This window comes from Moschus berezovskii, chromosome 15 (genome assembly GCF_049115385.1).
Source record: "Moschus berezovskii isolate FMDL1 chromosome 15, NW_MosBer_1.0, whole genome shotgun sequence".
NCBI lineage: Eukaryota > Metazoa > Chordata > Mammalia > Artiodactyla > Moschidae > Moschus > Moschus berezovskii.
This window is the reverse complement of record NC_142474.1, coordinates 41,296,173-41,324,172: the sequence shown is the minus strand read 5'-3', so window position 1 is coordinate 41,324,172 and position 28,000 is coordinate 41,296,173. Positions and strand designations below refer to the sequence as shown.

The window sequence follows — 28,000 nt, the reverse complement described above, 5'->3', positions numbered from 1 at the left end:
TGGAGTTGATGTTGACAGCATCACCCCTTCCCCAGGGCATGCTGACCGCTTGGTGGGAAGGGAGAGAGAGGCTACACAGAAGTCAAGTGTGAGCAGAGGCTTCTGTGCTCACTGGGTGTCCCCAGCCTACTGGGCTGTGTGGGTCCCAAGGTGCTGGAGCAGAACTCTGATGGCTGGGTCCAAACTCATTCCATCCCTTATAAGTGTGCACTGCCCCATCCAGATGTGTGTGTGTATGTTCCTGTGTGTGTTGCTGTGTGTGCATGTGTATTCCTATGTGTGTTTGTGTTCATCATTGGGTACTTGAAACAGCAGGTAAAAATTTGCTCTTGGTAGATTTGTTTCTTGTCATGACTTTTCTTCATTAGTTTGCTTATCATGCTCCTAGTCCTGGAATCATCCCAACAGGAAAGCTAAGGGGTCTCAGTAACTTCTGAGTCATCATCGTGCCTGGCCCAGGAATTGCTTTTAGGTTTTTGAATGCCCTATGTCCCCCAAAGCCACACCTCAGATCTACTCACGGTTTTTTTTTTTTTTTTTTAATACATGGTCTAGTCTATGTCTCCACCCTTATTCCTTTGTCCTTGGGTCCATGTATATATAATACATAGTTCCTCTGTAGCTGTAATAGCCACTCCAGCTGCTCTTCAGTTTAAGTTTAGAGATAAGTGGAACAGACACCAGTCTCCAGACAGTCCCCAGGTAGGTTGGAACACTGCACATAAGGTTTTCTCTTATCATACTGGTTTGAGGGAGGCAACTGGAACTGATCAAGACTGCACTGCCCCAGGCAGGAGGAGGGTACAGGTGAGTAATACATGATGAAATTTTCTGTCATTCTGTCCTGGATATTTCCTAGTTGCCTGTTCACTTTTTTAGCTATAGATCTTTGTTTGACTGATTTCCAGAGCTCCTATGAGGTTTTTCAGCTGCGTTCTCTTTCTTTTCTTGTCTTTCCATGGGAGACTTCCGTCTTCCCATATCACCATTTTGCTGACATCACTACACATGTTAAATTTTATTTGTCTTCACAATATTCCTATTTATAAGTGCATCACAATTTCGATTACTCTTTCCAAATTTGTTGTATTTTAATTTGCTTATAGGTTTTTATTTTATGACTAATGTGGAACAGTTAGTAAATTATGTAGAATATGTGTCTGTTTCATTATGAGAGTACTATTAGAGTTATATAACTAAGTACAATGTATTAACACTCAGAGTCTCTTTGCACACTGCACATGATATCCTAAAACTATTAATAATTAACCTCCAATAAGCACTTTGCCAAAATGTCTGGTTTCCATATATGTTCAGGACTTCACCAGTCAGGTCTGTAAAGCATAATAATTTTGCTGGTGGAAAATGTAAAAAAGCAAATTTATTTTCATTTGAAATTTTGATTCTTTTTTAAAGGATAACATTTCAAAAATGCTTATTAAACACTTTTAGATAGTGTGATTTGTGTATGCGTGTATGTTTGTACTATAAGACTGTTGTTTCAACTGATGTTTGATAGAGATTGACTTTGCAATAGAAAAATAAAAAATATTGCTCTTGTGGAAGTTTCTAGTCTAACATATGGTCAATATTAGTTCAGCACATTTCATTATTATATAATAGTGTTTTACTGATGGAAAAAAAAAAAGCAAACAAGCTAACTGATTTCAATCCTGTTCTTACTCAATGGGAACTGGTTTAATCATGCTCCTCCTATAATATATCTGCTAACATTGGATGGTGCAGCTGGGTGTTACCTTCCTGTTATTCCTAACCTGTGAAGGAAGAAGAAAAACATTAGTCTGGTTACTCCGAGGAGAAATAGGCGATGGATCCCAAAAGCCAGAGAGTGAAACTTAATGATGGCCACTTCATTCCTGTCCTGGGATTTGGAACCTATGCACCTCCAGAGGTAAGAGTAGTGGTTGTAGGTTGAGATATAAATAGTAGTGGAAGTAACATGAGTGAAAGGCACTTGGGTTGTCAAGCAGTGGGCTCCCGTGTGACTCTGGGAGGATCACATTGTTCCACTAACCAGGCCAGAACCATGCCCTATGAAAGAGGAGAGAGCATTAAATCTCCACTCTGCATCAGGGTATGAAACTGTGCTCACCTGTAGATTACTCTGGGTCTGGGTTCCCCTCCAGTTTCTGTCTCTTTCCCAGCTTGGCAGAAGAGGTGAGACTCGGTTGTCAAGATCACTGACTGTCAGCTGCTTTTCTTTGTGGGTGACTGCAGTTGCAAGGTTTTTCTGTACATTTTATTAGTTCAAGAGCTCTTTCCTGCTTCCAATAATACATGACCCAGAGAAGTATTTGAGATGGAAGGTCCTGAAGATGAGGTGACTGAAAACTAAGGGAGAGAATGGCTTTTCTACTATGGCATACCTGCTTGGTGCCAGGCAAGAAACACTCCAGCTGCGTTTTGCCTTGTGCTTCTGTTTCTGCTTGGAAACGTCTTCTGATGTGAACTATAGTATCACTTGAGGGGATAAGATACAATCTCACAGGCCAGGTTTTGTAATGTATCCTGGGGTTTTGTAACGTGTTTTTGTCAAAGTATGGTCTGCAGTGCTTGGTCATAAGAGGGGCTAGTGGACAAGTCTCTAGACTGCAAGCCAGAAAATTTGCTGTCTATCTTGTCTTTAGAGTAGATGTGACAAGGGACTGGAATTAAACTTTGAGGCTCACTATTCTAATTTATAAAATGGAAAAATTATTAAGAGACACTTTGTGGATAGAAGACCGAACTTGTTTACTTCGTAGAGCACACTGGTTTGAGGAGAAGAAAGGGACAGGGTTGTTACTGAAGCTCATGGGCTCATTCCCAGGTACATCCCTGAAAGTGAATGTCACTCAGTCAGTCGTATCTGACTCTTTGCGATCCCATAGACTGTACAGTCCATGGAATTCTCCAGGCCAGAATACTAGAGTGGGTAGCCTTTCCCTTCTCCAGGGGTCTTCCTATCCTAGGGATCAAACCCAGGTCTCCTGCATTGCAGGCGGATTCTATACCATCTGAGCCACCAGTGAAGCCCATCCCCAAATGTACGTGCATTTAAGAAAAACCAGAACTAGACCTGGCAGAAGTCTGTTGCACCAATTATCTACCTCCTTGAAATGGAAAGATTCTGAATCACATAAAAAGAAATGGAATATTCTTGAGCATTGAAGTCAAAGTTAATCCATTTGCAATCACACAGAAGAACTGGGAGAACATTAAGCTAAGTGAAATAAGCCAGAAATAGAAAGACAAATACTGCATGATCTCTTTGTAGATGGAATCTAAAATAGTGATACTCATAGAAGAGAGAGTAGAGGTATGGTGACCAGAAGCTGGTGACAAGCCTTGGAAAAATGGAAAGATATTAGTCAAGGGTACAACCTTCTGTTATAAGATGCATAATTCTGGAGACCTGATGTACAGCAAATTGACTATAGTTAAAAATAATGGGCTATATCATGAGATTTTGTAGAGACTAGATCTATGTCTTCTTACAAGCACTTCCAAAAGGTATCTTTGTGAGGTGATGGTTCTGTTAACTAGCTTGCTTGTAGTAATTATTAACAATGGATATTTACATGAGTAAGTACAATCCTGAGAAATTTCAGGCTGGATGAAGCTCAAGCTGGAATCAAGATTGCTGTGAGAAATATCAGCAACCTCAGATATGCAAATGACACCACCACAATGGCAGAAAGTGAAGAGAAATTAAACAGCCTCTTGATGAAGGTGAAAGTGGAGAGTGAAAAACCTGGCTTACAACTCCACATTTGAAAAGCTATGATCGTGGCATCCTGTCTCATAACTTTATGGTAAATAGATGGGGAAACAATGGAAACAGTGACAAACTCTGTCTTTTTTGTCTCCAAAATTACTGTGAATGGTGTGTAGCCAGGAAATTAAAAGACATTTGCTCCTTGAAAGAAAAGCTATAACAAACTTGGACAGCATATTAAAAAGCAGAGACATTACTTTGCCCACAGATGTACATATTGCCAAAGCTATGTTTTTTCCAGTAGTCATGTTCATGTATGGATGTAAGTGCTGGACCATAAAGAAGGCTGTGCACCAAAGAATCGATATATTTGAACAGTGATGTTGGAGAAGACTCTTGAGAGTCCCTTGGACAGCCGGCAGATCAAACTAGTCAATCCTAAAGGAAATGAACCCTGAATATTCCTTGGAATGACTGATGCTAAAGCTGAAGTTCCAATACTTTGGCTACTTGATGCTTGTGACAACTCCTGGGGAAACACCCTGACTGTGGGAAAGATTGAGAGCAAGAAGAGAAGGAGGAGACAGAGGATGTGATGGTTTGATGAGATCATTGACTCAAGGGACATGAGTTTGAGCAAACTCTGGGAAATGGTGAAGAACAGGGAAATCTGGAGTGCTGCTGTCCATAGGGTTGCAGAGTCAGACATGACTGAGCAAGTGAATAACAAGAATAACTTATATGAGAATATCACATTGTACACCTTGAAAAGATAAAGTTTTTTTTTTTTTTTTTTTTTGGGGTGTATTCTGTGTGGCTTCACTGGTAGATAGAAGTCTCAGAAGCTTTCATCTTGGTTCTTGATACTTTTACCAGACACGTTGTAACTTTGCTCATTTTGCTTCATATACCTCACATTATAAATTATATTCATGACTACAACATTTTGTTGAGTCCTTTGTGTTCTTTCATCAAATCACTGAACCTAAAGGTGGTCTTCCTGTCCTCTGATACCAGCAATCAACCACTAATCACCTGAAGTTGAAGGGTTCCTGGCTAGTGTTCATTTAATTACTTATTAGGAATGTTAAGGGAAACTGTCATGGGTTCATCACTACACATACAGAACTAACCAAAGACACAGAAAAAAGTTGATTCTTGAGAAGATCAAAGCTTGTGCCTAGCAATATCTTTGGAGAAGGCAATAGCACCCCACTTCAGTACTCTTGTCTGGAAAATCCCATGGATGGAGGAGCCCGGAAGGCTGCAGTTCATGGGGTCGCTGAGGTTCAGACAAGACTGAGTGACTTCACTTTGACTTTTCACTTTCATGAACTGGAGAGGAAAATGGCAACCCACTCCAGTGTTCTTGTCTGGAGAATCCCAGGGTTGGGGGAGCCTGGTGGGTTGCTGTCTATGGGGTCGCACAGAGTTGGATGTGACTGAAGTGACTTATTAGCAGCAGCAGCAGCAGCAATATCTTATGTGGATATTCAACTTCTACCTTTGTTGCTTATGTAGGTTGCTAAGAGGGAAGCTCTGGAATTCACCCCATTTGCTATAGAGGTTGGGTTCCGCCATATTGACTGTGCTCATGCCTACCAAAATGAAGAGGAGATTGGCCAGGTCATTCGAAGCAAGATTGCAGATGGCACTGTGAAGAGAGAAGACATATTCTGCACTTCAAAGGTACTGTGTGTATTGTGTGTGTGCATGTGTGCAAGTGATTGTGCCCAGATGACAATTACATAATAGGATCCTTTGGTGAAGAGTTGTTTGGGGAACTATGCTTATTGGTATATTCCTAAAGTATTAGAGTTCCCTTGTAATTCAGTGCTTTTTACTTGGTGCTTTACTGCCATGAGATGGGATTCCATCCTTGGTAGGGGAAGTAATATCCCACAAGCCTCAAAAAAAAATTACCTAGTGTATTATTAATGCAACGTTCATTCTTCAACCTTTGCAGCTTTGGTTAACTTCCCTTCGACCAGAGTTGGTCCGACCAGCCTTGGAAAAATCGCTGAAAAATCTTCAACTGGACTATGTAGATCTCTATATTATGCATTATCCGCTGGCTCTGAAGGTTAGAAATTTGTGTGATCACATCAATGTTATATCTTATGTTAGAATGTGCATCAACTTGCATGGATAGTTGAATAAAGATTTTTCTTAGTAGGTTGAAGGAATGATTACACTAGAGTAGAATCCACCAAATAATCCTTTGTGATTTTTTTACTGAGTTTTTTGAAAGGAGTTAATAACCTGAGGCTCTGCCTGAAAAACTGAAGGAAATAGATAAAAGCCAGTTCTGCACACAGTCCTTGTTATGACTCCTGAATGTCTGGGGATTTCATGAACCAAGAGTTTGGTGCAGCTGTGGTGAGCAGGACACTGTCTTACATTGAACATGATGAGCTAATCTTATCTTTTACTCTTTCGAGTTGAGTAAATTTGGTGGTGCTTCCTCTGGGTAAGTCAAATCTCTTAACTGTATAGGAAGTTGGGAGACATTGCCTACACTCTTTCCTGTCTTCACAATGAAGTTTGTAGACTGCACTTAACCATTAAGAATGGTGGTTTACTTAGAACTCTTGATTTTAAGTTACAGAAATAAACTCAAACCATCTAATGCAAAATAGCTTAGTGGACTATGTAGATGGCAAGTCCCAGACACAGAGAATTTTGGGGATTTGCAGCAGTGTTCAGAAATGTCTCCTTTTTTCTATCCCTTATCAGGACACTACTCATGCTTTACTTCATTTTTTTTACTGAACATTTTCCATTGGTGGCAAATATGACCTTGGGGCAGTTTGAGGCTCATGGTCATGAATATTCGAGAGCATGTGTGGATTGTCCACATTCCATATCCACCTAAAGATAGTCTTGCTGATTCACAACCCTAGCCTAGGGCACCTGATGTTCAGAGGGAAAAGAAAGCCTGACATCTAGCCATATGAAGACTGCAATTTTTATTCTGGAAATTATGTCATGTAACTTACTGCCATTCCCAGTCCAAAAAGGCATTTCAAAATAGGCAAGTACAAGGAGCAGACAAAATTCAGAGAAATCACTGTGAGTCCCTTTTAGGACCTAGAAAAATTGTATTTATTACAACATATATTGAGTGTAAGAGATTGGAATAAGTTTCCTTCCTGAAGGTATTGCTGACAATTCCATATATGCAAATCACTTTGCAAATATTAATATTTAGAAATTTGTAAACCTACCTGATGGAGGTTTAATCCCTGGTGCTTGGCAACCTGGCTAAATGAAGAGAAATTATTTTGTGACATGTCTAAAATGAGTGCTTCTATTCCAGCCAGGGAAGGAATTATACCCAAAAGATGAAAATGGAAAACTGATATTTGACTCAGTGGATTTCTGTCGCACGTGGGAGGTGAGTCCAGGGAGGAGAGAACAAGGGGAGGAGCCAGAAGAGGGGAACCTCCTTCATTTCTTCCACCTGTGAGAATGGGCTGTGGACCATCAGACTCAGCAGTTCACAAAACTAACGGCAGGGATGCTGGAGTTGTGGGGAGGAAAGCATTGCTGAAATGTTCACAGAGAGGAATGGAGGAGGAGAATTTGGGACAATGTAGACAGGTATATTTTTCCTTCCATGTGATATATCTTCTCTGGAGTTTTTCTAAGGCAGGGGCAGTAGTTTTTCTTTTTATATCATGACCTTCTTCCTGATTTTCCTTCTTGATAGTCACGGGTAATTCTTGATGGATGAGTGTGATTACTGATGTTTTTCAGCATTTATTCTTATTCTATTGCCCATTCCGAGTGACTGCTCACCACCTCTCCCTCCTAGGTCCTGGAGAAATGTAAGGACGCAGGGCTGACCAAGTCCATCGGGGTGTCCAACTTCAACCACAAGCAGCTGGAGAAGATCCTGAACAAGCCGGGACTCAAGTACAAGCCTGTCTGCAACCAGGTGAGCAGCTTGGCTCCTCTCCCTCTTGTTCTTCAGAACCTCCTTCTCACCCTGGAGCCTGATGTCTATCTGTCCTCCCCTCCTGTTCATCTGACCTTTGTGGACAGAGGATTCTAGAGAGCAGAGCCTCTTTGAATGGTGTGAATAGAATCCGTAACAGTATCTCTGTTTACAAAAGTCTGGGTGGAAAGGTGGGATGCCTGCTTCCTAAACTGTGGGTAGAACCCAGAACTAGAGGGAGGAGATGTTTTCCTGAGATGAAAGGATGAGCAGATGGAGGGAATGTGCCCTGAAGAGAACTGCATACAAGAAGGAAGACGATGAAAACATGGAATCAGAAGTAAAGTAATAAAGAGTCAAAACAGCTGAGGTGGATTTTAAGGGTTTGTGTAGGGTTCTGATGTCTGAATTCTTGGTGTTGGTGTCTCAGCATTCATGAGTTTTAAACAGGGAGCATAGTTCAGAAAAATGTGTTGGAGGTGATGAAAATCATCCAGGTTTGAGGGTGAAGTTCAAGGCTCAAGGTGATACTAGTAATTTATGAAATATTTACTCAGGAACATCAACTCAAATGTAGAGCACAGCTTTTGATTACTCAATCTTGGACTGGTTCTCCCATCCATGTCTATCATAAAATTAACTGAATAAATACACTTTTCTCTGTTTCTCTGTAAATGTTGACATTTCCAGTTTTCATTTTATGTTCTAGTCTTTCCTTTAGCCTTTGAAAACTTTTAGTCTTTCTCTGTCATATTAATATTGCCTTTGCATATAATCTGACACTCTTCTGTTTGGGCATTCTCCAGGTGGAATGTCACCCTTATCTCAACCAGAGCAAACTGTTGGATTTCTGCAAGTCACATGAAATTGTTCTTGTTGCCTATGCTGCTCTGGGATCCCAACGAGTAAAAGAATGGTATTGAATCCTAATGAAGACAACTGGGAGTTTCCCTGAAATTCAATTTTTGATGAAATACTTTAAATAACACAGTACTCAGATAACTCTCATAGGCAGAGGGGAGAGAGGGGTGGGATGAAACTAATCCTTCTCTTTTATCTTCCCATCACCCAGACAATTTTTCTACATTGTATTAGCTTGTAGACTCATCAATAACAAATGTCTGGATTGAAATCTATGTATAATCCCCCAGGTGAGAGCAGAGACACAAGGTGATGTCATGATTTACTTATGAACTATTAACTAATGAACACATTTGTAAAGATAGATGTTGGAAGCCTCACTTAGCTTATATCTAAAATTGGGATGATAATATGTAACTGCTCGGTATATCATGATAGAAAAATATCTCAATTTGAAGCATTTCTGTGAACATCTATAGAAAAATAATGATGAAATAAATGTCTCTTATTTTTGAGACTACTCAATTTTTATCAATACCTTAAAAAGTGAAATTTAAGAAGAATTCCTGGGCTCTCCCTACTGTTTCTCTATTCACGCCCTTGACTGTAGAAGAAAAACAATCCCTGAGAATTAAAGAAAATAATCCACAATTTGGCATTCTGGTCTCAACTCAATAGTGCTTCTGAATCACCTGCAGAGCTCTGTAAACACAGTTGGGAAGTGACACAGTTGAGGTTCTGATTCAGTTTGTCTTCAGCTCAGCCATGGAATTTGTATTTTAATAAGATCCCAAGTGATGCTGATGCTGCCGGTCCCTGGACCAGACTTTGGGAAGCACTGGTCTAGAGTGGACCTACTTGGTCTGTGTGAAAAGCCTCCTCAGAAACTGCGTACTTAGTCTCAGCTCCTCAGCGTTTCTGAAATTCCTTGCAGGGTGAACCCAAACCACCCCGTTCTCCTGGAGGACCCGGTTCTCTCTGCCATTGCCCAAAAGCACAAGAAAACAGCAGCTCTGGTTGCCCTTCGCTACCAGATACAACGTGGAGTTGTGGTTCTGGCCAAGGGTAACAACAAGAAGTGGATCAAAGAGAACATGCAGGTGATGAGCAGGGCTGTGGGCAGAGGGCTCCTATGGAAAATATCTTAGTTTCTCTGTTCTCAATTGATAAAATTGCATCATGTGATTTTTCTTAGACTGTTTGAACTGCTCTATGAAAACACCACAGGCTGAGTGGCTGTGAAAAAAATTAAATTTGTTTCTCACAGTTATGAAGCTGTAGATCTGAGATGAGGGTCCCTGTGTGATTGGGTGAGGTCTCTCTTCCAGGTCACAGGCTTCTCCGTGTACCTTTACATGTTGGAGGGGCAACAGAGCTCTCCCAAGTCTCTTATATGAGTATGATATTCTTGAAATCTCATTTGTGCAGGCTCTGCCATCATGACCTACTCCTCCCTCAAAGGCTCCATTTTTAACACCATAACATGTGAATTTGGGGACACAAAAATTATGGCAGCGATCTTTAGCTTCCAAATCATTGTGGTCTTATTTTGTATTTCCCTGAATACTAATAGGTTTTTATCTTCATACATTTAATCCTTTTGAGTTTCTGTCTTTGTGAAGTTTCTCTTCAAGACTTTGTCCACTTTAGCTAGGTTGTTTCTCTTTTGATTTATTTGAAGGAGACCATTATTGTACCCTTAGCTGTACAGGAAATTCTCCCCAGTTTTGGGATTTAATGCGGAGTTCATTTATGTAATTCTGAATCTGTGGTTTGAAAATCAGCCTGCACTCAGCTAAACTGTTGTCCTCTAGGCTGGGCTGTTTCGTGCATTTGCAGTTCAGTGCTGAGCAGCTTGGCAGTTCTGCTTTAGCAGGTGGATGTGGGTGTTCATTGGAAGGACTGATGCTAAAGCTGAAACTCCAATACTTTGGCCACCTCATGTGACAAGTTGACTCACTGGAAAAGACTCTGATGCTGGGAGGGATTGGGGGCAGGAGGAGAAGGGAATGATGGAGGATGAGATGGCTGGATGGCATCACCGACTCGATGGACATGAGTTTGAGTGAACTCCGGGAGTTGGTGATGGACAGGGAGGCCTGGCGTGCTGTGATTCATGGGGTCGCAAAGAGTTGGACATGACTGAGCGACTGAACTGGACTGAACTGAACTGAACTGAACTGTGGCTCTTGTCAGAGGGGCCTGAAGACTTCTCTGCATAGTTTTTATTGGCTAGAATAAGGCAACTAACCTAGTCTTCTTTTCAGCACAGTGATTTGATTCTCAGTCAGTGAGTGGGGAAAAATCTCTTCCTTTGGGGTCACAAAGAGTCGGACATATTAAGTGACTGAATAACAACAACTGTCCATATTTTCCACGTTTTCATTGTCAACTCTGTCACATAACAAGGGTCCATAAGTACATTTCTGCCCACTCTTTTCTATTTAACTATTTCTGTACTGTGTTACTGAAGTAAAAAGTTTTGCTTTTCAGTACGGTGAAAGTGAAGGCACTCAGTCATGTCCAACTCTTCGCGACCCCATGGACTGCAGCCTACAAGGCTCCTCCGTCCATGGGATTTTCCAGGCAAGAGTACTGGAGTGGCTTGCCATTGCCTTCGTTCTTCTATTTTAAGGATGTCTTGACTGCTTTTGACTAGCTCTTCTCTTATTTAAAATTCAGTATCACTATACCACCTTCCAAACAGAATATGTGTTTAAGTCTTTGGCTCATGTTGCATTGAAACAAGAGATCACTTCAGAGAAAATGAATTTTTTTACAAAACTGAGCTTTCCATTTCATTGTTATGATGTGGATTTTTAATAATTTGTTGTTCCCTAACTGAACTGAACTGAATGTTTAAACACTTCTCATAACTTTCTCCAGGAAGGTATATACATAGTTTTTTTTAGATTCAATCATAGGTAATGAGTAGTTTGATATCAGATTCCTGAACAGGCTTTCTCAGGGGAGCCTGCTTCCCACATTGCTTCAGCCGAATGCTGTCACACTTAAGGTATGTTGGGGAGAGGCAAGAAGTTTAATGTCAACTCAGGTTCAGGTATCAGGTCAGGAGTGTCTAAAAGCAGTGTGTTTGTAAAAAAACGATTTTAGATTTCTTGTTTTTTGTCTCAAGTAATTTACTTAGAAAGATAAGCAACTGATGTGCTGTAATGTTTGTGAGGTGGACAGAGAAGGAGAATATGTGGGAAGGGAGAGGTGAGAACTCAGCAGAAGGTCCCAGACTTGTTCATCTGGAAGCTGAGGACAGATATGGCTTCCCTATGCCCTCTTCTTGTCTCCATCCAGCTGAAAAGTCCTCCAATCCCCAGGGTGAGGCCAGCTCCTTGGGGGAGAAGTCAATGTGATTCTTCTTTCCTTCCAGGTGTTTGACTTTGAACTGACTCCAGAAGACATGAAAGCAGTCAATGACCTCAACAGAAATATAAGATACTATGATTTTCACCTGTAAGTGACTTGCCGATGTTTCCCACAAATACTGTTTTCTGTAGCAGGCAGGTCAGCAGGAGAGCTTAACTTTTTAAAAGCTTAATTCTAGGAAAACAGTGATGATTTCCAGAGTAGGAGTAAACCAGGGGCTTCTTGCAGACCTCATACCAGAGGTTTCCTCCAGGGCTCTGTCTTTGACCAAGAGACCAGCCCATCAATAAAATCACCTGAGTTGACATCGTGGTGAATTCACTACTTTGTGCCCCTAATCCCTGTGCCTGGTGTACCTCCTTTCAAAGTTGTGGGACCCAGGAAACATAGAGGGCACAGTGCCTGCAGCCCTGTATTCTTTCAGGGTCCTGTGAACATGTTAAATCTCTATTTCTTTCTACATCAGTGGAAAATTATTATATTAATAATAACTATAATAATGAATCTATCACAAATTTCATTCAAGTTTTGTCATTGTTTTTAGTCACTCAGTCATTTCCAACTCTTGGTACCCCATGGACTGTAACCCGCCAGGCTCCTCTGTCCCTGGGATTTCCCAGGCAAGAATACTGAAGTGAGTTGCCATTTCCTTCTCCAGGAATCTTGCCAACTCAGGGATCAAACCCATGTCTCCTGCTTTGCAGATGGATCCTTTACCACTGAGCCACCTAGGAAGCCTGCAATCATGTTAACCCCAACACAACTATAAAATGTATTGTAGATGTTTTCTATGGACGAAGGTCCTAGAAAGGCCAACATCCATCAGTGTTATGATGTCACATGGGCCTGCCTCACCCTGTCCCCTAAGTGTGTGGTGGACATTCTCCCTAATGGCAATTTCTCCACCAAGACACCATCTGCTTCCTACAAATCGATCTCTTCACTGCCCTTTCTTCCCTATTACAAATCCCATGTCTTCATCCTTGTTATCTCAGAAAACTGAATTACAAGTAGATCTTGAGTTTAACTGACCCTCCAGTGAGTGACTGCTTAGCAGGACACACTCAGGTAAGATTGTGTGATTTCTCTGGTTTCTTGAGTCAAGACTCACACCAGTGTTGTATTTGTCCATCAGGGGTCCATCCCCTGGGGAACCCCTATCCTCTTGACTTTGACTTAGTCACTAACATTGAATTCCAGCTGCCTAATTACTGCAGAAAGATGTCAGGATTGAAGGGACAGAGAGCTAATCAAACAGGGAGATGTTGGAAGGGAGTTTAGAGAGAAGGGAATAAACAAATTATTGGTGAAATGAAGATTTTGTATCCAATGAAAGATTTCTTTTTTTTTTTTCACATTTCATAATATACATGTTTCAATGCCATTCTCCCAAACCATCCCACCCTCGCCCTCTCCCACAGAGTGCAGAAGACTGTTCAATACATCTGTGTCTCTTTTGCTGTCTCGCATACAGGGTTATCGTTACCATCTTTCTAAATTCCATATATATGCCTTAGTATACTGCACTGGTGTTTTTCTTTCTGGCTTACTTCACTCTGTATAATAGGCTCCAGTTTCATCCACCTCATTAGAACTGATTCAAATGTATTCTCTTTAATGGCTGAATAATATTCCATTGTGTATATGTACCACAGCTTTCTTATCCATTCGTCTGCTGATGGACAGATCTAGGTTGCTTCCATGTCCTGGCTATTATAAACAGTGGTGCGATGAACACTGGGGTACACATGTCTCTTTCAATTCTGGTTTCCTCTTTGTGTATGCCAAGGAGTGGGATTGTTGGGTCATATGCAGTTTGAGTGTACTCCGGGAGTTGGTGATGGACAGGGAGGCCTGGCGTGCTGTGATTCATGGGGTCGCAGAGAGTCGGACACGACTGAGCGACTGAACTGAACTGAACTGAACTGATGGCAGTTCTATTTCCGGTTTTTTAAGGAATCTCCACACTGTTCTCCATAGTGGCTGTACTAGTTTGCATTCCCACCAACAGTGTAAGAGGGTTCCCTTTTCTCCACACCCTCTCCAGCATTTATTGCTTGTAGACTTTTGGATAGCAGCCATTTTGACTGGCATGAAATGGTACCTCACTATGGTTTTGATTTGCATTTCTCTGATACTGAGTGATGTTGAGCATCTTTTCATGTGTTTGTTAGCCATCTGTATGTCTTCTTTGGAGAAATGTCTGTTTAATTCTTTGGCCCATTTTTTTAATTGGGTTGTTTAGAACTGGAAATAGAACTGCCATATGATCCAGCAATCGCACTCCTGGGCATACACACAGAGGAAACCAGAATTGAAAGAGACACATGTACTCCAATGTTCATTGCAGCACTGTTTATAATAGCCAGGACATGGAAGCAACCTAGATGTCCATCTGCAGACGAAAGGATAAGAAAGCTTTGGTACATATACACAATGGAGTATTACTCAGCCATTAAAAAGAATGCATTTGAATCAGTTCTAATGAGGTGGATGAAACTAGAGCTTATTATACAGAGTGAAGTAAGCCAGAAAGAAAAACACCAATACAGTATACTAATGCATATATATGGAATTTAGAAAGATGCAAATGATAACCCTGTATACCAGACAGCAAAAGAGACACAGATGTATAGAATAGTCTTTGGGACTCTGTGGGAGAGGGTGAGGGTGGGATGATTTGGGAGAATGGCATTGAAAAATGTATGTTGTCATATGTGAAATGAATCGCCAGTGCAGGGTCGATGCAAGTTACCCAATGAAAGATTTCAAAACTCTCCCTATTGTTTTTATAGCTATCATGATTCTGAGAAAAGACATGATAATTGAAAAAAAGGTGGATAGTTACTTTTCTGTACTCTGTTGTGGGCTCAGGTAATGACCTGAGCCAGGCTCCTGATACTTGGAATTGCTCAGAATGCACTCTTTAATGAATCAAATTGAAAAAGGTAAGTGCTGAAAGAAAAGTAGAAACATAGGAAAAATGAAAAAAGGAGTAATAGTGATTACTGCGTAACCAGTGTTTGACTAATCTATAAATTACAAAGGTGGTACTCCCACTGTGAACTGTATGGTTACTCAGGTGCACATGGCAGCTCTCCTATAGACGACGAGTTCCTCTATGGAGGCGCTCTGTATGTGTGGAGTGCCCAGTATTTGCTCATCCATGGATGTGTGGAAAAGGACAGCGAATCTGTTCACTGTGCACCTTCTCATCAACTAGGGACTGAAGAAGTTCTACCTGTGTCTGAAATGACCTCCACAGTTAGCCCTAAGTCTTGTGCTCTCATAAAAATTGTAACCTGATTCAAACTACCGTGGAGTGAATATCACACGTGAATGTAGATACTGGATGTGCAGGTGCCATGTGCACACAGAGCAGACACCTGCACGTGTGCTTGTTGGGGGAGAATGAGGGACGTGTTTATATATTTAGACAAATATATCCTGACTGCATCTATCGAGCAGCAGTTTTCTACAACATGACAGATTTAATAAGTTAATCCTCCTCCTCTCTTTCAGTGGTGTTGGTCAGCCTGGCTATCCATTTTCTGAAGAATATTGACAATCAGCTCTCACTGTGGTTCTTTGAGAATTACTTGCTTCTAGGACTGTGAAGAGGATTTTTGTACTTGGTGGAGGTGCTTAAATGAATTGTCTGCTTGAAAATTTCCCTTTCCTTTAAAAAAATAAAGTTTATGAAGCAATAAAGACTTCAAAGTAAGAATACTTTTTTTGTGATAGTTAAAAAATGTAATTACAAAAAGTTTCAAAAGTTGAAAGGAAATGATAGAGAATAAAGATAAGCTGTGATTAACCCATTTAATAATACTTAAATTTGGTGCCTTTTCCTTATGATTTTCCTGTTGAAATGTGTGTGTATTTTCATTTACAAATAGAAAAGATCTTCAATTACAGGTTTTCTTTTTTCTTTTTTTTAATTTAATAAATGGTACAAAGCACAATGCCAAAATAATTAACAGTTAAAATTTCACCAAATGAACAAATACTATAGAATACACAGTTGTGAAAAGCTACATTAAGTTATTTTACCACTGCCTCAAGCTGCAAAAAGAAAAAAAACCCCAATATCATACCTAAATTATCCCTCTCTCAAAATAATGCCATTAATGTTATAAACCATGAGCACCCCATCAAAAGACGGGAACTGCTTTTGTTAATTCATATATATCTATATATCTATATGACTGTATCACTTTGCTATACAGCTGAAACAAACACAACACTGTAAATAAAATATGGTACAATATAAAATAAAAATAAGTAACAGACCTTTGGGGTTTTACACTGAGTTAGAGTTCCTATCAAAGGTATAACAGCACCACAGCCATACTGAATCCTCATGAAGGAGGCACATGAATGACTGGATTACAAGAGTTACAGGAATGAGAGCTGATCACTTCCCAGAAACTACAGCTCACAGAAAGCCAACAAAGGCATGAGATACAGACCATTTACTTATGAATGTGTCAAACTCAAGAAAGTCCACATTATTTCTACAGCATGTTGAAAGTGCTTCAGAATTCACACAATACTAATTTTCTTTTGGTTCTGGTTAAATTATATATACCAGTTTATAACAAATGGTAAAATCTGTAACTCTGTTCCAAGTTTTAAAAGATTACTTAAGAATAGTTTCTTGTATTTCTATGCCACCTTTATAGTTCTGGTTTCTCATTTCTTAATTTACTTATTTTTAACTTAGCATAATTATCTTGGTAAAATAAAAAATATGACTTAAAAATCCAGTATTATATTTTGCTTACTATGAAGCAGCATATCTTATTCTTTTATTTAATTTCTTAGTTTTTTGCCCATGCTTAGCATTTTGATGAACTTTTATATATTTTGCCATTGATTCATTGGTTGTCATTCACTCATTAATTCAGCAAAACTTTACTGAATATTCTTTAGTAACACATGATATTATCAATAAATATCAATTAAAATGAGAAATTCTTGAATTGATAGCCTACTGGAGGATAAGACTGTGAATGAAATCAGGAGGACTTAGCTGTTAGAAATGAGTAAGTGCCTGTAGGAGATAATTCAGCACAATCTCTCTCATTTCTGTACATCTGTTCAGCAGAGACACCAACTACCCTTCATCCCACACAACTTTTCATTTGTACAAGAAACAGCCTTGCAACATAGAGACAGTGGTTCCATTCATTACTCTGGAACAGAAAATACTCAGTTCAAGAAGGAAAAGTATTATGTAACATTTAAGGGACAGCAAGTTTTCTGACATTACTTTACCAACAAAGGTCCATCTAGTCAAAGTTATGGTTTTTCCAGTAGTCATGTATGGATGTGAGCGTTGGACTCCAAAGAAAGTTGAACACTGAAAAATTGATGCTTTTTAACTGTGGTGTTGGAGAAGACTCTTGAGAGTCTCTTGGACTACAAGGAAATCCAATCATTCAATCCTAAGGGAAATTAGTCCAGAATATTCATTGGAAGGACTGATGCTGAAGCTGAAACTCCAATACTTTGGCCACCTCATGTGAAGAACTGACTCATGGAATCACCAACTCAATGGACATGAGTTTGAGTAAGATCCAGGACTTGGTGATGGACAGGGAAGCCTGGTGTGCTGCAGTCCATGGGGCTGCAAAGAGTCGGACACGACTGAGCGACTGAACTGAACTGAAGTTGGCTGATGTGGGTGAAGCTTAGTGAGGTGCAGAGATAGAAGCTGAAGATAAGCCAGAGTGGCACCATAGGGTTTGTGTCACAAGGGGTTTTGGGTTAGGGTTAGGGTTAGGGTTTGTGGCACCATAGGGTTTGTGTCACAAGGGGTTTTGAAAGGACTTTACTCTGAGGGAAATGGAGAATGATATTTTGGGTTCTGAGTAGAGTAGTTACATAAATAGACACGTTTCACAAAAAATTACTCTTGTTGTTATTTTGAGAGGAAAAAGAGAAAAAAGAGCCCTCTTTTAGGACTCTACAGCAATCTAGTTGAGAGATGATGTTGGCTTGGACCACAGAAGGAACAGTAAGTGCGGTCAAAGTTGTTAGAATAGGGATACATTTTAACGGCTGCATCAACTGGACTGTCTAACATATTGGACAGAAAGTGAAAGGAAAAGGAGAATCAAAGCTGACTCCCAATGTTTGTGCTTAAGGGATAGGAAAGGAGATGCCATTTTCTCAGATGGAGACAATGTAGGGGAGCACATTTTTGTGGGAAGATTAAGAGTTCAATTATAGACATGTATCTTTGAGATGCCTTTAGTTACCCAAGTGAAGATGCATGCATATAGTTGGACATAGAAGTCTATTAGAGAAAAGGGCTAGGTAAAATATTTATATTTGTGGTTTCTCAAATTTAGTTGCCACTTAAAGCCATGAAACTAGAAAATCGGAGATAATATGGTATACATTGAGTGAGTGTAGACAGGGACATTAAGCTTCATGAGAATCCAGCATTGAGAAGTTAGGTTTTTCTTAAAAAAAAAAAAAATTGAGGAACCAACAGAAGAGGCAGAGAAGAAGAGGCTAGTGAGGTAAGAGGGACTGTTCTTAGAAGGCACGTGAAGGAAATGATTGGAGGAGAAAAGAATCCAACTCTTCCAAGGGGACAAGAAGAGAAGACTGAAACTGACCATTGGATTTGGCAGTTAACCGTGGCAAGGTCAAGTGCAGCTTTGATAGAGTGGTGGAGGCAAACTCTGAGTAGAGTGGGTTCAAGATGTGGTGTTAAGAGATCAGTGAGAAACAGAGTAGACACAGCTTTCAAAGACTTTGCTGGATTGAGGACCATGGAATTGGGCAGTTGCTGAAGAAGAAAGTGGAATTAAGAGATAAGTACACTGTTGGGGTACCTTTAAGAGGACTGCCAGCCTCTGAGGTCAGAGGAACAGTCCAGCAGAGAGAGGAAAACCTATGATGCCACAGGCAGAGATTGGCTGATTTGAACCATGTCTGTATTAGTTACTGCTGCTGGTACACCAAATGACTAAACACTTTGTGCCTTGAAACAACACCAATGTATTAGTTTACATATCCTGAGGTCAGAAATTCAAAATCCGGTTCAATGGGCTAATTAAAATGCCAGCAGGCCTGCATTCTTTTCTGGAGGTTGTAGGGAGAGATCCATTTTGTTGCCTTTTCCAACTCCTAGAGAACAGGTCTTGTGTTGTTGGAAGAGGGTGTTTGCTAAGACCAGAGCCTTCTCTTGACAAAATTCTGTTAGCTTTTGCCCTGCTTCATTTGTACTCCAAGGCCAAACTTGCCTGTTCTTTCAGGTATCTCTTGACTTTCTACTTTTGTATTCCAATCCCCTCAAGAAAAGAACATCTTTCTTTGGTGCTAGATTTTGAAGGTCTCTTAGGTCTTCAGAGAACCAGTCAACTTCAGCTTCTCTGGCCTTTGTGCTTGGGACATGGACTTGAATTACGGTGATGTTGAATGGTTTGCCATGGAAGTGAACTGAGATCATTTTGTCTTCTTTGAGATTGCACCCAAGTATACTGCATTTCAGACTCTTTTGTTGACTATGAGGGCTACTCCCTTTCTTCTAAGGGATTCTTGCCCATAGTAGTGAATATAATAGTCGTCTGAATTAATTTCAGCCATTCCTGTCCATTTTAGTTTACTGATTTCTAAAATATTCATGTTTACTCTAGCCATCTCCTTGCCACCTCCTTGCCACATCCAATTTCCCTGGTTTCAGAGACATAACATTCTAGGTTCTTATGCAATATTATTCTTTACAGCATCAGATTTTACTTCTACCACTATACACATCCACAATTGGGTGTTGTTTCTGCTTTGACTCTGCCTCTTCATTCCTTTTAGAGCTATTTCTCACTCTTTTCTAGTAGCACATTGGACACCTACCAACCCGGGGGTCTCATCCTTCAGTATGATATACTTTTACCTTTTCATACTGTTCATGGGATTCTCAAGGCAGGAATGTTGAAGTGGCTCACCATTCCTTCTCCATCATCAGATCTCTCCATCATGACTTGTCCATCTTGGGTGGCCCTGCATGGCATGACTGATAGTTTCATGAGTTACACAAGGTTGTGATCCATATGATCATATTGTTTAGTTTTCTGTGATTGTAGTTTTGATTCTGGAGGTCATAGAATTGATATTCTTGCTTCTTCTGTGTTGCCCTCTGAAGGATGAGGATAAGAGGCTTGTGGAAGTGCCCTGATGGAAGGGAATGACTGTGGGGAAAAGGGTCAAAAGAGACTAAAAATAACAGTGTGGTCATTAAGCATAATCAAGGACCTTCAGCTCTGTCTCAAGGGCTATAGATAACATTCTGAACCATATCCAGTGAGCTGCCTTATAGATACTAGAACACCAGGTGGAGAAGTTAACCACATGATGGCCAGAATATATCCATGACATAAACTGCCACAGTTCTGAGTACTGGCCTCTAGAAATGCAAACAAATGGGCCCTGGAACTGAAGACTAATGTACTTAAAACAATCAATATGACATGGGTCAGACCACTGATGACCAGTTTGAAGATGACTGTCAGAGCTGACTGTGCTGTTTCTGCATATAGCACCCCTGTCACTTTTGTCTATAAGGGCTCTTGCCCCACTGGTTGAAGTGGAGGGGGTTTGGGCTTTGGTTCGATGTCTGGCACCCCAACAGTCCAGTTGCCAGAATCTGAAATCAAACAAACTTTCCTTTCCACCAACCTGGCTTAGTTATTTGCTTTGAAGTGAAGAGCAGCAGTCCCCACAAATGCCCTTTTGGTAACAGTGGGACTGTGCTCCCTCCAGTAGAAGGGAAAACCAGTAGGCCATTATGGCATGATCTAAATGAAATTATGATTATACAGTGGAAGTGACAAAAAGATTCAAGGGATTAGATCTGATAGACAGAGTGCCTGAAGAACTATGGGTGGAAGTTTGTAACATCGTACAGGAGGTGGCCAAACCATCACCAAGAAAAGAAATGCAACAAGGCAAAATGGTTGTCTGAGGAGACGTTACAAATAGCTGAGAAAAGAGGAAAAGCAAAAGGCAAAGGAGGAAGGGAAAGATTTACCCATCTGAATGCAGAGTTCCAAGGAATATCTAGGAGAGGTAAGGAAGTCTTAAGTGATCAGTGTAAAGAAATAGAGGAAAGCAATGTAATGAGAAACACTAGAGATCACTTCAAGAAAATTAGAGATATAAAAAAGTAACATTTCATGCAAAGATGAGGATAATAAAGGTCAGAATTGGTATGGACCTAAGATAAGCAGAAGAGATTAGGAAAAGATGGCAAGAATACAAAGAACTATACAAAAAAAAAAAAAAAGGCCTTAATGACCAGGATAACCATTATGGTGTGATCAGTCACATAGAGCCAGACATCATGGAATGCGAAGTCAAGTGGTCTTTAGGAAGAATCACTATGAACAAAACTAGTGGATGTGATGGAATTCCAGTTGAGCTATTGGAATCCTAAAAGATGATGTGGTGAATGTACTGGACTCAATAGCCTAGCAAATTTGGAAAACTCAGCAGTGGCCACAGGACTGGAAGAGGTCAGTTTTCATTCCAGTCCCAAAGAAGGACAATGCCAAAGAATGTTCAAACTGCTTCACAGTTGCACTCATTTCACATAGTAGTAAGGTAATGTTGAAAATCCTTGATGCTAGGCTGCAATGGTATGTGAATCAAGAACTTCTAGATGTACAAGCTTGGTTTAGAAAAGCCAGAGGTACCAGAGATCAAATTGCCAACATCCATTGGATCATAGAAAAAGCAAGAGAATTCCAGAAAAAACATCTACTTCTGTTTCATTGACTACGCTAAAGCCTTTGACTCTGTGGATCACAACAAACTGTGGAAAATTCTTAAAGAGATGGAAATACCAGACCTCCTTACCTGCCTCCTGAGAAACCTGTATGCAGGCCAAGAAGCAACAGTTACAACTGGACATGAAACAATGGACTGGTTCCAAATTGGGAGAGGAGTACATCAAAGCTGTATATTTTCAGCTTGCTTATTTAACTTATATGCAGAGTACCTTATGTGGAATGCCAAGCTGGATGAATCACAAGGTGGGTTGAAGATTGCCGGGATAAATATCAGTAACCTCAGATACGCAGATGACATCACCTTAATGGCAGAAAAGGCTTCCCTGGTGACTCAGACAGTAAAGCGTCTGCCTACAATGCAGGAGACCCAGGCTCGATCCCTGGGTTGGGAAGATCCTCTGGAGAAGGAAATGGCAACCCACTCCAGTACTCTTGCCTGGAAAATCCCATGGATGGAGGAGCATGGTAGGCTACAGTTTATGGGGTCACTAAGAGTCAGACACGATTGAGTGACTTCACTTTCTTTCTTTCTTTTAATGGCAGAAAGCAAAGAGGAACTAAAGAGTCTCTTGATGGAGGTGAAACATGAGAGAGAAATAACTTGCTTAAATCTCAATATTTGAAAAACTACAATCATAACATCTGGTTCCATCCCTTTACAGCAAATAGATGGGGAAAAAAATGGAAACAGTGACAGCTTATTTTCTCGGCCTTCAAAATCACTGCAGTTGGTGACTGTAGCCATTAAATTAAGATGCTTGCTTCTTGGAAGAAAATCTATGACAAATCTAGATAACCTGTTTAAGATCAGAGCCATCACTTTGCTGACACAGATCTGTAGAGTCAAAGCTATGGCATTTCCAGTAGTCATGTATGAATGTGAGAGTTGGACTGTAAAGAAGGCTGAGCCCTGAAGAATTGATGCTTTCAAACTGTGGTGCTGGAGAAGACTCTTGAGAGTCCCTTGGGCAGCCAGGAGATCAATCTGATCAATTCTGAATGAAATCAACCCTGCATATTCATTGGAAGGACTGATGCTGAAACTGAAATGCCAATATTTTGGTCATCTGACATGAAGAACCAACTCATTGGAAAAGAGCCTGATGCTGGGAAAGATTGAGGGCAAGAAGAGAAGGGGAGGACAGAGGATGAGATGGTTGGATGGCATCACTGACTCAATGGACATGAGTTGAGCCAACTCTGGGAGATAGTGAAGGACAGAGAATCCTGGTGTGCTGCAGTCCATTGGGTGGCAAAGAGTTGGACACACCCGAGAAACTAAACAAGAGAACTCTTATGTCTTCATCTTGTAGACTCTACTGAGATCTTCAGAGGCAGACTATAGCATCTTAGAGTCTTTTATCTAATGCTCCTATCTTCCGACCTTCTCTTCGAATACAACCCTCCCAGGTCACACATGTAAGGACTTTGTCATTATACTAGGGTTACTAGGTAAACCAAAAATATCTTGCTTCTCAAGATTTTAATCAGCTTTACAAGATCGTTCCCAGACCAGGTTCAGAACCATCTGAACCTGCAGTGGAAGCACAGAGTCCTCACCACTGGACCACCAGGCAAGTCCCAGGTTAAAGGAAATTTTTAGTCATAATTTCATCACACCTACATTTTCGGCTCCCTGCTCCATCTCTTCTGCTTCTGGAACCCTTGCTCTGTGAATGTTAGTATGTTCTATTCCCTAGTTAATGTAGCATTCTTCTTATGATTCTGTAGTCTGGTAAATTATTTTGGTAAATTATTAATCTCTATCTCAATATCTGATCTTTTCAAGTTTTTTTTTTCTTATTGTTTCATTTGACACAAATTCCTCTCTCTTCTCATTTTGCTTAGCTTCCTCCTTTTCTATTAAGTTAGGTGAAAAAGTTACCTGTCCTGGTTTTGCAGGGCTGTCCTTGTGTGGACCCACCCCTGTGCAGTCTGTGTGCACAAGGCTTTGGTGCAGAGCTGGAGCTGAGCTGGTCAGAGGTCACCCCTTCCCAGGGCGTGCTGGCAACTGTTACCTCGGTGGGAGGGGGAGGGGCAGACTAGAGCCAGAGCCCAGTGTGAGCAAAGGCTTCTCCTGTGCTCAGTGGCTGTCCCCACCCTACTGGACCAGGCGAGTCCCAGGACGCTGGAGAAGAGCTCTGAGGGTTGGGTCCAGACTGGTTCCACTCATAAGTGTGCGCCCCTTATAAGTGTGCACTCCCATGCCCTGCACTGTACCTTTGCCCCAGAGGGTGGCTGTGCCGGAGCAGCCCCTGGTGCAGGCGGCTGTGCATGTGGTGCACCCCTGGCACACCATTAGAGCCCCAGACCCTGCTCCTTGGGGCCCTCTGTGATGGCCGCCTTGTCCCGTCCAGATGTGTGTGTGTTCCAGTGTGTGTGTGTGTGTTCCTGTGTGTGTGTTCCTGTATGTGTTTTCCTGTGTGTTCCTGTGTGTGTGTTCCTATGCGTGTGTGTTCCTGTGTGTGTGTGTGTGTTCCTATATGTGTGTCCCTTTGTGTGTGTGTGTTCCTGTATGTGTGTTCCTCTGTGTGTTTGTGTTTGTGTGTATTCAATTTGGTTCTTGAAATAACAGGGAAAATCTCACTCTTGGAAGATTTGTTCCTTGTCATGACTTTTACTAGTTAGCTCGTCATGCTTCTAGTCCTGGGATCAGCCCAACAGGAAAGCTACGGGTGGCTCAGTTCATTTTTGAGTCAGCATCTAACCTGGCCGAGACTGGCTATCTGATTCTGGTGAATTTATGGCTGTTTTTGAATGCACTATGCCCCCCAAAGCCACACCCCCATTCTACTCAGGGCCTTTTAATACATGGTCTAGTCTATGTCTCCACCCTTATTCCTTTGTCTTCGGCTCCGTATGTGTGTATATATACATACACACAAGCTATATATATAGTGTCCCTGCAGCTGCAATAGGCATTCCAGGTGCTCTTCAGTTTAAGCCTAGAGAAGCTCTATAGAGTTAGCAAAAACAAGACCAGGAGCTGATTGTGGCTCAGATCAAGAACTCCTTATTGCCAAATTCAGACTTAAATTGAAGAAAGTAGGGAAAACCACTAGACCATTCAGATATGACCTAAATCAAATCCCTTATGATTATACAGTGGAAGTGAGAAATAGATTTAAAGGTCTAGATCTGATAGATAGAGTGCCTGATGAACTGTGGACAGAGGTTCGTGACACTGTACAGGAGACAGGGACCAAGACCATCCCCATGGAAAAGAAATGCAAAAAAAGCAAAATGGCTGTCTGAGGAGGCCTTACAAATAGCTGTGAAAAGAAAAGAGGCGAAAAGCAAAGGAGAAAAGGAAAGATATAAGCATCTGAATGAAGAGTTCCAAAGAATAGCAAGGAGAGATAAGAAAGACTTCCTCAGTGATCAATGCAAAGAAATAGAGGAAAACAACATAATAGGAAAAACAAGAGACCTCTTCAAGAAAATGAGAGATTCCAAGGGAACATTTCATGCAAAGATGGGCTCGATAAAGAACAGAAATGGTATGGACCTAACAGAAGCAGAAGATATTAAGAAGAGGTGGCAAGAATATACAGAAGAACTGTACAAAAAAGATCTTCACAACCAAGATAATCACGATGGCGTGATCACTCACCTGGAACCAGACATCTTGGAATGTGAAAAGTCAAGTGGGCCTTAGAGAGCATCACGACGAACAAAGCTAGGGGAGGTGATGGAATTCCAGCTGAGCTATTTCAAATCCTGAAAGATGATGCTGTGAAAGTGCTGCACTCAATATGCCAGCAAATTTGGAAAACTCAGCAATGGCCACAGGACTGGAAAAAGTCAGTCTTCATTCCAATCCCAAAGAAAGGGAATGCCAAAGAATGCTCAAACTACCGCACAATTGCACTCATCTCACATGCTAGTAAAGTCATGCTCAAAATTCTCCAAGCTAGGCTTCAGCAATATGTGAACCATGAACTTCCAGATGTTCAAGTACGTTTTAGAAAAGGCAGAGGCACCAGAGATCAAATTGCCAACATCTGCTGGATCATGGAGAAAGCAAAAGAGTTCCAGAAAAACATCTATTTCTGCTTCATTGACTATGCCAAAGCCTTTGACTGTGTGGATCACAATAAACTGTGGAAAATTCGGAAAGAGATGGGAATACCAGACCACCTGACCTGCCTCTTGAGAAACCTGTATGCAGGTCAGGAAGCAACAGTCAGAACTGTACATGGAACAACAGACTGGTTCCAAATAGGAAAAGGAGTACATCAAGGTTGTATATTGTCACCCTGCTTATTTAACTTATATGCAGAGTACATCATAAAGAATGCTGGGCTGGAAGAAGCACAAGCTGGAATCAAGATTGCCGGGAGAAATATCAATAACCTCAGATATGCAGATGACAGCACCCTTGTGGCAGAAAGTGAAGAGGAACTCAAAGACCTCTTGATGAAAGTGAAAGAGGAGAGTGAAAAGGTTGGCTTGAAGCTCAACATTCAGAAAACAAAGATCATGGCATCTGGTCCCATCACTTCATGGGAAATAGATGGGGAAACAGTGGAAACAGTGTCAGACTTTATTTTTTTGGGCTCCAAAATCACTGCAGATGCTGATTGCAGCCATGAAATTAAAAGACGCTTACTCCTTGGAAGGAAAGTTATGACCCACCTAGATAGCATATTAAAAAGCAGAGACATTACTTTGCCAACCAAGGTCCGTCTAGTCAAGGCTATGGTTTTTGCCGTGGTCATGTATGGATGTGAGAGTTGGACTGTGAAGAAAGCTGATCACTGAAGAATTGATGCTTTTGAACTGTGGTGTTGCAGAAGACTCTTGAGAGTCCCTTGGACTGCAAGGAGATCCAACCAGTCCATTCTAAGGGAGATCAATCCTGGGTGTTCATTGGAAGGACTGATGCTAAAGCTGAAACTGCAATACTTTGGCCACCTCATGCGACAAGTTGATTCACTGAAAAGACTCTGATGCCAGGAGGTTTTAGGGGTAGGAGGAGATGGGGACGACAGAGAATGAGATGGCTGGATGGCATCACCGATTCAATGGACATGAGTTTGAGTGAACTCCAGGAGTTGGTGATGGACAGGGAGGCCTGGTGTGCTGTGATTCATGGGGTCGCAAAGAGTCGGACACGACTGAGCGACTGAACTGAACTGAAGTGGAAAAGACACTAGTCTCCAGACACCCCCAAGTAGGTTGGAATACCGCACATAAGGTTTTCTGTTATCACTCTGGATTGAGGGAAGCAACTGGAAGCTTATCAAGATTGCACTGCCCCAGGCAGGAAGAGGGTACAGGTAAGTAATACATGATGAAATTTCCTTCCACTCTGTTCTGGATTTTTCCTAATTGCCTGTTCACTTTGTTGCTGTCGATCTGTGTTTGACTGTTTTCTAGAACTCCTGTGAAGTTTTTCAGCTGATTTCTCTTTCTTTTTTTGTCTTTCCACGGGAGAATTCAGTCTTCCAACCTCACCAGTTTGCTGACATCACTGTACACATTAAATTTTGTTTTCACTACGTTCTAGTGTATCAGTGAATCACAACTGCTGTTACTCGTTCAAAATTTGTTGCATTTTAATTTGTTTATAGGTTTTTCATTTATGAATGATGTGGAGCAGTTAGTAAATTATGTAAAATATGTATCAGTGACATTATGAGAGTACCCAAAAGTTATATATATAACTAGCTACAAAGAATCAACACTCAAAGTCTTTTTGAACACTGTACAGGGTATCCTAAGGCTATTAATAACTAACTTCCAATAAGCACTTTGCCAAAATGTCTCATTTCCGTTTTCTGTTCAAGATTTCACCAGTCAGGTCTGTAAAACATAATAATTTTGCTGTGGGAAATGTAAAAGGGAAATTTATTTTCATTTGAACTTTTAATTCTTTATTAAGGGGTAACATTTTGAAAAATGCTATCAAACGCTTTCAGATTGTGTGATTTATGTATGTGTGTGTGTTTGTACTGTAAGGTAGTTTTTTCAATTGATGTTTGATAGAGATTGGGCTTCATAATAGAAAATTAAAGAAAGATTGTTGTTGGAAGTTTCTAGTCTAACTAATAGTCAATAATTGCTCACCCAATCTCATCATTATATAATACTTGAGGTTGTGCTGATCAAAAGAATCAAACAAGTTAACTGTGTTCAATCATCTCTGACTCCATGGATACTAGTTTATTCATGATTCTCCTACAATGTCTCTGCTAACACTGGACAGTGCAGCTGGGGTGTTATGTTCTTGTTATTTATAACGTTTGAAGGGAGAAGAAAAAAATCCCAGTCTGCTTACTCAGAGAAGCAACA

At 40.9% G+C, this 28,000-nt stretch overlaps 1 protein-coding gene across 1 annotated transcript; it reads left to right on the top strand.

The window, feature by feature from the left end:
- Positions 1 to 702: 702 nt before the first annotated feature.
- On the top strand, positions 703 to 15,613 carry LOC129559450 (aldo-keto reductase family 1 member C3-like). Its single transcript, XM_055431211.2, has 10 exons — positions 703 to 807; positions 1,784 to 1,912; positions 5,240 to 5,407; positions 5,685 to 5,801; positions 7,038 to 7,115; positions 7,536 to 7,658; positions 8,465 to 8,574; positions 9,454 to 9,619; positions 11,905 to 11,987; positions 15,423 to 15,613. The coding sequence occupies exons 2-10, from the start codon at positions 1,829 to 1,831 to the stop codon at positions 15,463 to 15,465; spliced, it is 972 nt and encodes a 323-aa protein (XP_055287186.2). The 5' UTR covers positions 703 to 807; positions 1,784 to 1,828; the 3' UTR covers positions 15,466 to 15,613.
- The last annotated feature ends 12,387 nt before the right edge of the window (positions 15,614 to 28,000 follow it).